General features: G+C 50.6%; 1 protein-coding gene across 1 annotated transcript in view; it reads left to right on the top strand.

Moving 5' to 3' along the window:
- PLXNA4 (plexin A4) overlaps window positions 1–13364 on the top strand; it is a 471239-nt gene that overhangs the window by 415029 nt on the left and 42846 nt on the right. The window contains exons 21-22 of the mRNA XM_043872047.1: window positions 2068–2210; window positions 10589–10857. Of these exons, the coding sequence (XP_043727982.1) occupies window positions 2068–2210; window positions 10589–10857 (412 nt within the window). The remainder of the gene's footprint in view (window positions 1–2067; window positions 2211–10588; window positions 10858–13364) is intronic.

Below are 13364 nucleotides of genomic sequence, written 5' to 3'. Positions count from 1 at the left end.
TCTTCCCTCTAATTAGGTATAGTGATTAGAATCTCTTTTATGTGTGCCAGGCGTGAGGCTTTGAATATTGGAGGCGCTCGGTGACTTGAAGGAAAGCTGCAGACCTATAAAAAGCCAACTGCCTCCTTCTCCTCCCACCAGCTGAGCCCCCCAACTGGGAGGGGGCACAAGGAGAGTGTGAAGCTGGGTTCTTCTCGGAAAACATTCCGAAGAAGGAGGAATTAGCGGTCACACAGTGGCTTCTGGCTCAGGAGAGGGCCGTCTCTTGTTGGTGGGAGATGATAGAGCAAAGGACACTTAGGATTGGCCTTGAAGGTATTTTCAGGTGTGCCCAGAGCCAGCTCTTGAACATTGAAAGGGCAAATTGGGCCCAGGGAAGGCAACCTCCCGAAGACTTGACAATGAGCCAGGCCGTAACCCAGTCACAGACTCAGAAGAGGCCCTGCCTGGGCCCTCGCTGGCCTGACCTTCGGTTGTGTAAACACACATATGTGTGCACACACACCCATAGACACTCACTGACTCATACTTAGGTGGTCACTCATGCCCTCACACACCTTTACACTCATGCGCATGCAGACACACATTTCCACAGACACACACACACATGTGTGTTCCTCACTCGGCACACACATGAGTGCTCATCAGGGCTTTTGGTGACAGTACTTCCCAGGAAGGCTTACTGACTCCCCTTTCACACACATTGGTGCAGGTTCCATTCAGTTGTGTTAGGGTTACTCTGCCTTCTGAATAACTTTTCTTTGCAAGGGCCCCCCTATTCCCCATGTCAGTGTGACCAGGGGTGCAGAGAGAGAGCAACACCGAAGGGGTCTACAGTAGCCTCTGAGGGGTCCTGGGACCTTCCCATTGTTCTGTCAAACAAGAAACATTGGTATCCTCCAGGATCTGAGACCCAGGGTCACAGACAGGAAGTCAGCACTTCTGGGGGCAGTGGGGCCCACTGACAGTGCCTGGGCAGCTGTGTTACGGTCATGTCATCAGCAGAGCCCACTGGGCACAGGACTGGCATTTTCAAGGGCCCTGGACCTACACGGGGCTTGTGAATTCCTTCTGAGCTCACAAAGCATTTTTTTTCCTACTTTTGTCTGTATAAATAGAAAGAAACATTGCCTAATCAACGTCCACTGGCTGTTCTTTGCAGGTGTATTTTAATCCATCGTGGTTTGAGGTGTGTTTGTGTGCATGCACACACACGTTTGCATGCATGTGTGTACGAGTGCATTTGCACATGCTGAGGGAGAAGATGGAGGAAGGAAGGACCAAGCACATTACCTCTGACAACCTCCTGGGGAGGAGGGCTGTACCCAGGACAGAGTGTGATCACACGGCTGTGTGACAGTGGGTCCATGTACAGAACTTTCTCGGGGGGCCCTGGGGGTTGGTCTTGCAACTTTAGGACCATCTGGAGGTCTGGGCTCTCCCCACAAACAGTGGTACCCATCTGCAGATCATGATTCACCACTGGGTAGCATCACCTTGAGCAAGAAAACACAAAGTGATATCCTCTGTGTTTATCCAGGAGGGATGTATCAGTTGGACAGAGCCTTCATCTGGCCCCATTTGGTGATTTGAAGGCTCCGGTAATCTGTGAGGCCAAGAACTGGGACTTTAAAAGAAATCGTTCCTAACTATAAGGAAAACCCACTGTAAAGCACAGAATCCAGAGCAGACCCTCTGGAACCTCTCCCTCACTTCCCATGTCCTTCCACATCCCCCTACCCTCCACGTATTTTTCGAGAGCCAAAGCCCTTGTCTTCAGAGTGGGAGGTCCTCATGGCCCCAGCAACAGCACAGATCTGTGGACCTTCTGGCCCCCAGTCATGTTTTGAAGGGATTTGACCCAGGACAAGCTTCTCCATTCTGCATCTTTCTCTCGTTCCTATGTTGTTCACCTCGGCTGCATTAAACAGCCCCTCCTTATTCCTACACTACTGCAGTCCACCATGCAGGTCTCAGGGGCCTGGGAGAGGGTTCTGAGTGTTGCGAGGCAGAGTCGCTCTTGAGCTGGGCCCACGCAACAGTCTCATGAGCTTGTCTCTGTGCCAGCCTTTGCCGAGCTGCAGACAGACATCCACGAGTTGACCAGTGACCTAGACGGAGCCGGGATCCCCTTCCTGGACTACAGAACCTACACCATGCGGGTGCTGTTCCCGGGGATTGAAGACCACCCCGTCCTCCGGGACCTCGAGGTGAGACGCAGTCGCCACGGTCGAGTCCTTTCCCGTCACAGTGTCCGTGCAGAGACAGACATCGGTGACCACCTCCAGCCCCCTCATTCAGAGGAGGGTCAGCTGAGGCCAGGGAGGGGACAGGACCTTGTGGTGCCAGTCCGTCCCTTGGGACAAAAGGGATCTCGGAGCAGAGGTGAGAGTAGGGCTTTGGGTCTTAAGGGACTGTGGATCCCCTGAGAGTTAGATGAAAGTCAAAGACCTTTCTCCTCCCCCAAAAACTGTCCATGTAAATACACAGAAACAGGAAATCTGGCCAACAATGTAGGGGGTTTGTGAACCCTTGTTTAAGAAACCACAGTATAAAGGACTTCACCACTTAGTTGGTGCTCAATAAATAAATGTGGAAAAGATAACTGCTGTGCTCAGGAGGGAGGTGGGAATGTGAATGATAAGAACCTAACTGCCTTTGTACCAGCAGGGACCTCATCCTGTGAACGTTTTATCCCACTTACTGTCTAGTGTAGTATCTGGCTTATGCATATATTCATATTACGCTTTGTTCTGAAAGGGATTTGGAATGACTTATAAAGATAAACACCAGAGAAAAGCGAAACATATAAATGAGGAAACCAGGGCAAAGTAGTAATCCTAAAGAATAATTGCCCTGAGTTGACTGCTGACTAATATTCTGGTCCGGTTTTCAGTACTTTACATGTACACAATGATGTAACCTCCCAGGAGCCCTCAGAAGCAGGTACACCCATTTCACAGGTGATAAAACACAGGTGATCACACAACGGGGAGGGAGTGGGGCTGGGATTTGAGTCCAGCAGAGTCTATATTCTTAAGGACGAGTCTATACACTTGGCTTCTCAGAGACTATGTCCATGTCATGGTTTATGGCTCTGGAGACTTCTTTGGATGGATCAAAAATCTTCAGCCAGAGCACCATGGAAGATAAAACTAATTCCATGTTTATATTGTCCATAACCTAGAACAGACCTGTTACTTGAATTGCACTGTTAAGCAGGTGCTGACCCCCTTGGGAATGTCTGCATGGGTTCTCCAAGGGGAAACGCAACAAGTCCCCAGTGCTCGGGGCCCGCATGTTTCCCTGACTTGATTGTGGAATGAAGCACAGGAGCATGTGTGTGTGTGTGTGTGTGTGTGTGTGTGCGTGTGTCTGTGTGTATGACTTTTGTGTGGACTATGCATACCTTATTTATCTTTGTCTTCCATACCTTTCATATCTTTGTCTTGCATACCTTATTTATCTATTGTGTCTTCCAGCAACAGTGCTCAGCACATAGTAGGCATGCAGGAACTGCTGAATGATTTGACTAGATGAATGTATGTCTGTTTGAAATAGGGTAGAAATGGCAGTCCTAGGAAGGGAGTTGTGTTTGAACATGCCCATACCCCTCAAAATAAGAATTCAACTAGGATTAGTACATAAAGTTATTCTCTCTTTTTCACTAGCTCGAAATTCCAAGTAGATTTCCCTTAAGCATTTAACTTTTAAATCAGATTTGCTGAGATCACTTCTAAGCCAGCATCCCTGGAGGGCCGCCTGAATACTTTGGAGCAGGGCTGGGGCACAGCCTTCTCCCACACAATGGATGCATACTCACTCCACATTGCTTTCCTGACCAGTCTTATATAGTCTTATGGCCTAGATTATAAAGCATGCCACATCCTGTGTATGATCTTATTCCTCATTTGATCCTATCTCATGTCTTTCCCACCTGCCGTTGCATCTCCGTAAATATTTTGTTTTGTTGTTTTAAGATTTTTGATGTGGACCATTTTTAAAGTCTTTATTGAATTTGTTACAACATTGTTTCTGTTTTATGTTTTGTTTTTTTGGCCATGAAGCAGGTGAGATCTTAGCTCCCCAACCAGGGATCACACCCACATCCCCTGCATTGGAAGGCAAAGTCTTAACTACTGGACCACCAAGGAAGTCTCTCTGGAGATGTTTGGATTGTCAGGCCTGGCTTGGTGCTGGAATAGTGATCACCCAAGAGCAGTACATGCCAAAGGACTGCTCCAGGTGGTGGAGGGGAGTTTCAGGGCTCATCCCCCCTCAGGATGTTGTGGGTGGTGGTGCAGTTGAACACAGCACTGCTCCAGAATGCACCGATCATATGCAGCACTTCCTGGAATTGTGCAGTGCACAGCCTGCCTCACTGTCCATAGCAGCCCTGTTTGCCCAGGACCAGAATCCTAATGATTCCCTCCCATTGCCTTTTTGAACTGTACCCGGCCCTTTGCTGAAAGCTGGTGGCATCCTTACCCAGCAGCACTTCCCTGAGCCTTTCCTTGAGAGCTAGTTCTCCGAGAGAAGCTGCCGCCCAAGTCCTAGCCTTAATCCTCAGCAAGATGCACAGTCCACTAGCCCTGCCCAGCAAGCTGGGCTCAACAGACAGGAACTCTGGGCCCCCTCACACCCGCCCCAGGCCACCAAGCATGGGGCCAGCTCCCTCCCCCACTGTGCACTGCCCTGGTCCTGCCTGCCTTGTCCCCCTGCATCTAAGGCACCTCTACACAGAGGCTTCTGGGGCTGCAGAATGAATGGCAGCAGACTCCTTACTCTGCCCAGAAAACTTCAGGAGTCCTTGTTCAGTACAGTCCAGAGCACTGAACTGCACTTCACTTCATGGGGACACCACCCACCCTGCAGGCTGGACGCACAGGAGGGCACGTCCAGGGCTGCACCACCAGGAGTCCCTGACGCCTCCCCCCCACACCCACCTATCCGTCAGGGGCTGTGGAATGAACTCAGTCCATGGAGGGCTGCAGAAGAAAGCCTCTGAGAATCAGGGCTGCTGGATTCTGCCGATGACCTGACCAGCCTGTATGACTTCCAGGATGCTCTCTGTGTGGATACCCCATCTATGCCTGAGACCATTCCTCTGGCCACCCGTTACAAGTCACCTCATGTCCTGCCATAGTCTTGTTCCTCATGGGGCACCTTAAAATCTCCCCTCCAACCTGAGGCTTCAGTCTTGTCCTTGCCTTTATCACGAGGGGAGACTTTCTGGTCCTACCCTCGTGCTCAGGAAGGAGTTAACAGCCAGCTTCACTGATCTCCCTGAGGTGGAGACCAGGAGACAGCTAATTGTCAGGTATGGGCTCTCAATCAGGCAGGTCACACAGACTTGTAAAAATTCTGGCAAAATATACATAACATAAAATTTACCATTTCAACCATTTTTAAGTGTACAACTCAGTAGCATTAAGTTCACTCACATGATTGTGCAACCATCGTCACCATCCATCTCCAGAACTGTTTCATCTTCCCCACCTGAAACTCTGTACCCATTGAATACTAACTCCCCATTCCCCTCGCCCAGTCCCTGACAACCACCCTTCTACTTTGTGTCTCTATGAACGTGACTACTCTGAATACCTAGTGTGAAAGTGAAAGTGAAAGTTGCTCAGTCATGTCTGACTCTTTGTGACCCCATGGAGTATACAGTCCATGGAATTCTCCAGGCCAGAATACTGGAGTGGGTATAGCCTTCCCCTTCTCCAGGGGATCTTCCCAACCCAGGGATTGAACCCAGGTCTCCCGCATTGCAGCTGGATTCTTTACCAGCTGAGCCACAAGGGAAGCCCAAGAATACAGGAGTGGGCAGCCTATCCCTTCTCCAGCGGATCTTCCTGACCCAGGAATCAAACTGGGGTCTCCTGCTTTGCAGGCAGATTCTTTACCAACTGAGCTATCAGGGAAGCCCATATCTCGTACAGGTGGGATCATAGAGTATTTGTCCTTCTGTGACTAGTTTTTTTCACTTAGTAAAATGTTTTCAAGGTTCACCTGTGTTGTACCATGTGATAGAATTTCTTTCCTTTCAAGGCTGAATAATAGCCCGTTGTGTATAAAGACCATATTATGTTTATCCATTCACCTCTCAGTGGACACTTGGGCTAGTGTGAATAATGCAGCTATGAACATGAGGGTATGATTATCTGTTGAAGCCCCTGCTTCCATCTTTTGGGTTCTATATGAAGAACACAGGAGTTTCTCATTTCCATTGAACTCATTCATTGATTTCTTGCAGACAAACTGCCTTTTACTGTTCCACGTTAGCCTGGGGCTATGTGAGATCCAGCCTCCTATGCACTGTCCGGAGATCTCGTGTGGATCACTCTTTGTTTCCAACCTCTCCCTGCTTCTGGATTAGTTTCTCCCTGTTGGTTTTCCAGGTTTGGAAACATTCCCAGGGAAGCCACTGACTAACCTAAAACAGGGTCTCCACCTTCTCAGGTGCCGGGATGGGCATGAATGGTCAGTGCTTGTGAAGAAGATGGGGTCCTCTGGCTTCAGGCCGCCCCGGAGGTCAGGCCCCCAGGCCCTCTCTTTTATGACGATCTGAGTGCAGTCCGGGCCTTCAGATAAGGGGCTGCCCAGACACTGGTTACACACCAATCCTTTAAAGACACAGGGCAAACAGTAACCGCACATCTTGTTTTCCATCTATCCTTGCCTCCTAAACTCTAACCTATTGGGTTACAATTAAAGTTTACTATCCAGTTTTATTCTCACAGACTTCAGCTAAATTATCGAACCGTCTGGTGAATAAAGAAACTCTTGTTTCAGGGTGCCATTTGCTTAGGAGGTGGGAGCGGCAAGTTACAGAGGGGAATTGTTCTGGATACTTTTTACCAAGATACTTCACTTCCTTCTCCTCTTCATAAAATTGGGGAGAAAATGCCTACTTTCTGCCCCTGGACACTGTGCCAATGCATTAGGTACCTTGGATCAGTGGAAACAGCCAAGGGAGGAGAGGCAGGTAATAAAACTGCTGCTGTCTCAGTGCGTTCTGTGTGTGCCAAGCACTTTACATACATTATCTTATTTAATGTTCATAAAACATTATGACATAGGCACTCATATTCTCATTTTATAGATGAGGCAGTGGAGCCCAGAGGTGACGGAGCCTTCCTCCGCGTACAAGTCTGTTAGTCTCTCTGATTCCATATGCTTGCTGCTATGGGGATGCTCTTTCCCTGCAGGTCATTTTGCTGAATCTTCCTGCCCAGGGCCCTGGCCTTGTTGCCTGGAAGGAGCATGCAGCCAGGGCAGGGAGCCCAGAGCTGGTCCTCCCCTCCTCCCCCACCTCCCCCACCTCCCACTCCTCCCCCACCTTCCCCTCCTCCCTCTCCTCCCCCACCTCCCCCTCCTTCCCTTCCTCCCCCTCCTGCCCTGTGCTTGGCTCCCCTGTCCTCCTCCCATGGCACCTGAGCTCCCGGAGGCCTGGCGGGGGAGACTTGGAGCTAGCTGTCAGTCACCTCCCCCAGGGCCAGGGGTAGGATACACTGGCCAAGGATGCAGAGGATGGCCAGGGACTAGGAGCCAAACAAGCTGGGGTTTGGCAATGCAGCCCTGCCTTCCACCAGCTGCCTGGCCTTGAGAAACCACAGTGGCTTCCCTGAGAGGCGGCTATTAAAGGGGTCACGACTCACCCTGGCAAGGTCATGAGAGGGCTTTGTTTGACTGATGCGTGCAACGTGCCAGGACTGTCCTTTGCACAATGCAGGAGCCTGAGAAATGACGTTACCTCTCATCATCATCAGGACAAATTAGAGAGATGTTGTTCTGAGGGGTCTGAAGGCGAGAGGAAGTAAAACGTGCACACGTGTGTCGGAGGGGCTATCTCAGGGCAAGGGTCAGCAGGAGACAGTGGACAGATTGAGGCCCTGCCTGATGGCACAGTGAGGTGGCTGTGTCCCCCTTGCCCTTCCCTCAAGAGCCCCTGTGGAGTGTGGGACTTAAAGAGCCAGGTCGGAGGTAAGCTGAGGTTGGAGACCTTGGGGAACGAGAGGGTTGCCAGGAGCGGCTATGCTGAGAGCCAGGATGAGTCCCTGGGGGCCTTAGCCAGCACCACACTGGCTCTGGCGAGTTCCCGTCTCTCCTGAGAACTGACCGGAGAGGTACCAGCCCTCCATGTACCAGCAAAGCAGCAAAAGAAATTCAAATGAACCCAATTTGGAAACCCGCCTGTTCCTGACCTGTGTGAACTTCTGATGCCAGGCAGCAGGAGTTCTGTGCGCATGCTTCTCTGCAGAGTTCAGGGGTCCAGGGATTCCCCCACCGAAGGGACTGCATGATTCCTGGCTGACGATCGGAGGGGAGGGCCTGGGTCTGACTGGACTCTGCTTCAGCCAGCACCAAGCCCCGAGCCCAGAACACAGGGCGGCACCATAAATGAGTGGCAGGAACTTTGCAGCTCTGTATCTGCCAGCTTCGTGGACCTTGGCAAATGGGGTTTCTCTGGCCTCCTCCATCCCCCCTCCCCAGTTTAAAATCTCTAGAGGGAAGCAAGATGCACTCAGTAGCCGGACTGTGGTCATGCCGAGCGTTTTCACATGTCTCGTTCAGCGCTCTCAGAAGCCCTGGGAGGGGGCAGGACACCGTGCCGCTGCCCACTTCGTGGCCCAGCTCTGACAGTTTTCTGTCTTGGGATCTTGGAAAGTTTCTTATCCTCATGGGGCCCTGGGGTAATAAGGGCCCCTGCCTCATAGGCTGTTGTGTGGATTACATGGTCAGTATTTCTAAAGTATGAGGAACTGTGCTTGGCATAGATAAGATCTGTATATGTATTAGCTGTGGTACCTTCTTGTCACTGATAAAGGAACGGAATCTCCTAAGGGTTCTGGAATTCATAAGTGGCTGTGATGGAGTTAATGCAAGCTCGACGAACACTGAAACTGTGTCCTTTACTGCTCCATACACAACACTCCTTCCCAAGGACCTGGCACATCTACCTTTCCCCACCCCCGGGGGGTGGGGGACACATCCTTCAAGACAAGGCTTCGAAGGCACCTCCTATGGGTGCCCCCGCCCCCAGTGCATCCTTCCAGAGCAGAAGCTGTGCTTCATTTCTTAAATGAACTTTTTATTTTCATGGAAGCATACAGACAGAAGGCATCCCTGGTGGCTCAGACAGAAGAGAATCTGCCTGCAATGCAGGAGACCCGGGTTCAATCCCTGGGTCGGGAAGATCCCCTGGAGAAGAGAATGGCTACCCATTCCAGTATTCTTGCCTGGAGAATTTCATGGACAAAAGAGCCTGGTGGGCTACAGTCCATGGGGTCGCTAAGAGTCAAACACGACTGAGTGACAAACACACACACACGTACGGACAGAGCAATGCACAAATGATCAGAACATAGCTCAGTGCGTTTTCCCCAAGTGAACACAGCTGTCAAGCAGCACACAGACTAAGAAGCAGAACTTTACAGTCTCCAAAAGATCCCCTGAGCCCCGTCCCAGTCACAGCCACCACCCAGAAAACCCTTTTTCTTCCATTATTGGAGAATTGTAATTGTTGTTTTTTTTTTTTTTAATCTGGGTTTAAATGGCATTATGCTGTCTTTCCCACCTGACTTTTTTCTCTCAATATGTTCTCTCATTCCTGTTGTGAGTGGCAATAGGCCCTTCATCCCTGTTGCCCTGAAGCACATCCTTGAGTAAATGTATGACAGTTCCTGGAGCTCTCTTACTGTTGCCTGACCTCTGGCCATTTCTGATTTGGGGCATGACGCATGGAACCACCGTGCCTGACCTCATGCAGCTCAGAGCTCCTGCTCCCATGCCTGGCTCAGTTGCTAGCTCCTGTTGGCTGAGTGGATGGGACACCCTTGCACAGATCTCCCAAATGGACAGAAGATGCAGGCAGGAAGATAAAACCCTCTTCCTCCCCCTCCCCAGCATGGAGCAGGGTCTCAGAAGGAATTCCTAGGAAAAGGACAAATGCCAGAGCTAGGCAGTGCCTGAGAGGCCCTTGGGCTTAAACTTTCCCCGTTTTCAAGTGAATGAACTCGGAGAAGTTCATTCATACAGAGAAGTAAAGTAACTTGCCCCAGCTTCCATGGCGTGGGGGTGTCAGAGTGCCTGTGGGAGCCCAGAAGTCCTGACTCCGAGGCCACTGATCTGTCAACAGGAAACCCAGCATCAGAGATGGGTCAGCATTAGGTCAGCCAAAGGCCCAGGTTTGGTGATCCCCCAGCCAGGGAAGCGGGGATCAAAAGCCCCGACCCCCTGGAGTCACCTGGCGTGACCTGGCGTCACTTGGAGCTGTGATGGTGGTCTCCGATGGCGAGGGCCCCCTTCTCAACTCCGTACTAACGATGACGTTCTCCCTGTCTCTGGAGACAGTGACCTGGCTCGTGGGCTGTGACACGAGCTAGGTAGGCACCTAGTATAGTGCCTGGCTCTAGATAAGGACTTGGTGGCATCAGCCACGTGGCCTGTCATAAGTGAATGGGAAGTTGGGAGTCTCTACACTGTGCATGGCCAACCCCTTGGGACATCCCTGGGGCTCGGCCCGCCTCACCCCGCTGTGGGAGGCAATCAAGACTCCCGCACCCCTGGGTCTCCCCCGCAGGTCCCAGGCTACCGGCAGGAGCGCGTGGAGAAAGGCCTGAAGCTCTTCGCTCAGCTCATCAATAACAAGGTGTTCCTGCTGTCCTTCATCCGCACGCTGGAGTCTCAGCGCAGCTTTTCCATGCGCGATCGCGGCAACGTGGCCTCGCTCATCATGACGGTGCTGCAGAGCAAGCTGGAGTACGCCACCGACGTGCTGAAGCAGCTGCTGGCCGACCTCATCGACAAGAATCTGGAGAGCAAGAACCACCCCAAGCTGCTGCTGAGGAGGTAGGATCATGGCCCAGGGGGCCCCAGCCAGCCCCGCGCACCAGCCCGGCCCTTCTGCCCTCGGGAGGCCAGGGTGGATCTCCTAGGAGCAGCCAAGCCCAGCACTAACCTGGCCAGAGGCTGGGGTGGACCCATGCCTCTTAGAAGAACTTGCCCCTTCTGTTGCCTGTGACTTACCCAAGCTCATCTTCTTGCCCCACAGTTTTTCTTCTGCCCCTCTCTTGACTTTCCATTCTCCTCCCTCTGCCCTTACACTCCCCTGATGGAGCCTCTCTACCAGAATTTTTCTCTTATGGATTGTTCAGAGGTCATTTTTCCATCCCCTCACCTTCTCCATGACTGAACTTGAATTAGGAGATCTACCCCAGGGCCTCTCTGGGCACCCACCTCACCATTTCAAGATGGCAGACTTCAGCCCCTTGTAATTCTCACTGCTGTCCAGGACCAGCAACAGAAGCTTGACCCAGAGCTTGGTGGAAATGCAGACCCTCAGGTCACCCACACCTACCGGATCAGAATCAGCATTTTAGTGAGGAACCTGGGGGATCTGAATGTGTATTAAAGTTCGAGAAGCACTGATCCAGTCCACTGTTGAGTTCAAGGTCTTTAGTGGTGACTTGCCTGATACAACACAGCAGGTATTTCCTGGCATCTGCTGTGGGTTCTGCTGGTTCCAGGTCCACCTCTTGAAACCATGGTTTGCCGCATCCTTGGCACTGTTTAGAATCTGCACGGTCGTGTGTGCAGACATAACCACACACTGTGGCTTTGCCTTGTAGGAAACAGAGACCCTCTGCCTCTGTTTGTTGTTATTCAGTCACTAAGTGGTATCCAACTCTTTTGTGACCCCATGGACTGTAGCCCACCAGGCTCCTCTGTCCATGAAATTTCCCAGGCAAGAATATTGGAGTGGGTTGCCTTTATTTCTCCAAGGGATCTTCCTGACCCAGGGATCGACCCCGTGTCTCCTGTATTGGCAGGCAGATTCTTTGCCACTGAAGCACTAGGGGCTTCCATTCAAATTGTCCATGCACTTGAAGACCATTTCTCCTCCAGGCTATTATTCCATCGCTTTTAGCCTTTGCATAGATGAAGTTGAAACCTGCCCGAACCCCCACATCAAGCTATGACGTTCAGCCCTCTGCCTGGACCACCCCACTTATCACCTGCCTCTGCCTGGCCCATGCCTTCTATCCTTGGTCTCTGAGCGGCTTCCCGCTCAGTCCAGTGGGTAGTCTTGGCTTTGTGAAGTGTTTACTTCTGGCTTTTTCCTGGTGCAGTGGGCATTTGCCAGGCACAGCTCCAAAAATTTGCTCCATATAGGCACAATCATACAGCTTTAGAAGCAGCAAGGTAGATCATTTTGCTTTTTGTTTTAGTTTCACCATGCAGCCACCCACCGGCATAATTCTAGGGTTGCCACCGCCCGCCAGAACTCCCAGCAACAACTTGCCGGTGAGGTCTCGCTCTGGATCCATGTGTCTCCTGCTCTTGTCTTCCACTGGCTCTCTCCCAGATGCCCTCTCTCCCTCCTGCTTTCCTGCATCTCCTTTTCTTCTTCTTGTCCTTGGCTGCCCTCCTCGTTTCAACAGTTTTCCTTCTTCTCGCTTCATTTAGTGCTGGCAGCTGCCCAACCACCTTGAGAGCTGAGATGTTAGTATCTTCTGGCAACTGCCACTTTCAACTCTATCCAGACATACCTGATGGATCGCTTTCTCTCTGGAACTGGCCGCACTCTTACTGCAAGTTTGAATGTAGTTTTTCTTTTAAGTGAATGCAACCGAAAGTGTCCTTTAGTTGGTCATGCTGCTGTGATGTTCTCACTTCCCAAAGTAAAAAAAAAAAAAATTAAAAAATGGGTTTGAGTAGTAGCATAAAAGATGCAAATTAGACTCAAGAATGAAATCGCTATCATTGCAAATAAAATTCTAGAAAGGCTCCCAGAAGTTCCAAAGTACATGGAAGCTTTTTAAATAGGATAATTTGGATATCTATTGGAATGAGCTAAAATTCCAGCCCCCTGTTACTACCTATTCTGGGGGCCTTTACCTTAGCGAATGGTCTCAATCTAGTCTATCTGGCCTTTTTCCATGACCCATGTGCCCTGTCACTTTCTTTTCCATCCCCAGCCAAATGAGTATCTCAAGGGTTCTTTTTTCTTTTCTTACTCTAAGGAACACACCTATCTTATAAATTTCTCTAAGATGATTGTCAGTGTGATAGCTATGAGCGATATGTGACTATTTAAATCTAAGTTAAAGTAAATAAAATTTAAAATTCCGCCTCTCCCCATTTCACGTCCTCTATGGCTGGTGGCTACCAGGTTGGACAACACAGAAAGTGCTCTTGGACAGTTGGAAATGATGCTCTAGCATGTTCTCACAGAAACTCGCTGAGGAGCCTACACCCAGAAAGTTATCTCCCAGCTTGGTAGGCAAAGCTTATCTTATTAATTACCTTAATCATTATGATGTGTCTAGGAGTCCATGGAACTCAGGTATCCCTTC

This window comes from Cervus elaphus, chromosome 18 (genome assembly GCF_910594005.1).
Source record: "Cervus elaphus chromosome 18, mCerEla1.1, whole genome shotgun sequence".
Classification (NCBI taxonomy): Eukaryota; Metazoa; Chordata; class Mammalia; order Artiodactyla; family Cervidae; genus Cervus; species Cervus elaphus.
The sequence above is the reverse complement of the archived record's forward strand: the minus strand, read 5'-3'. Positions and strand labels throughout refer to the sequence as shown.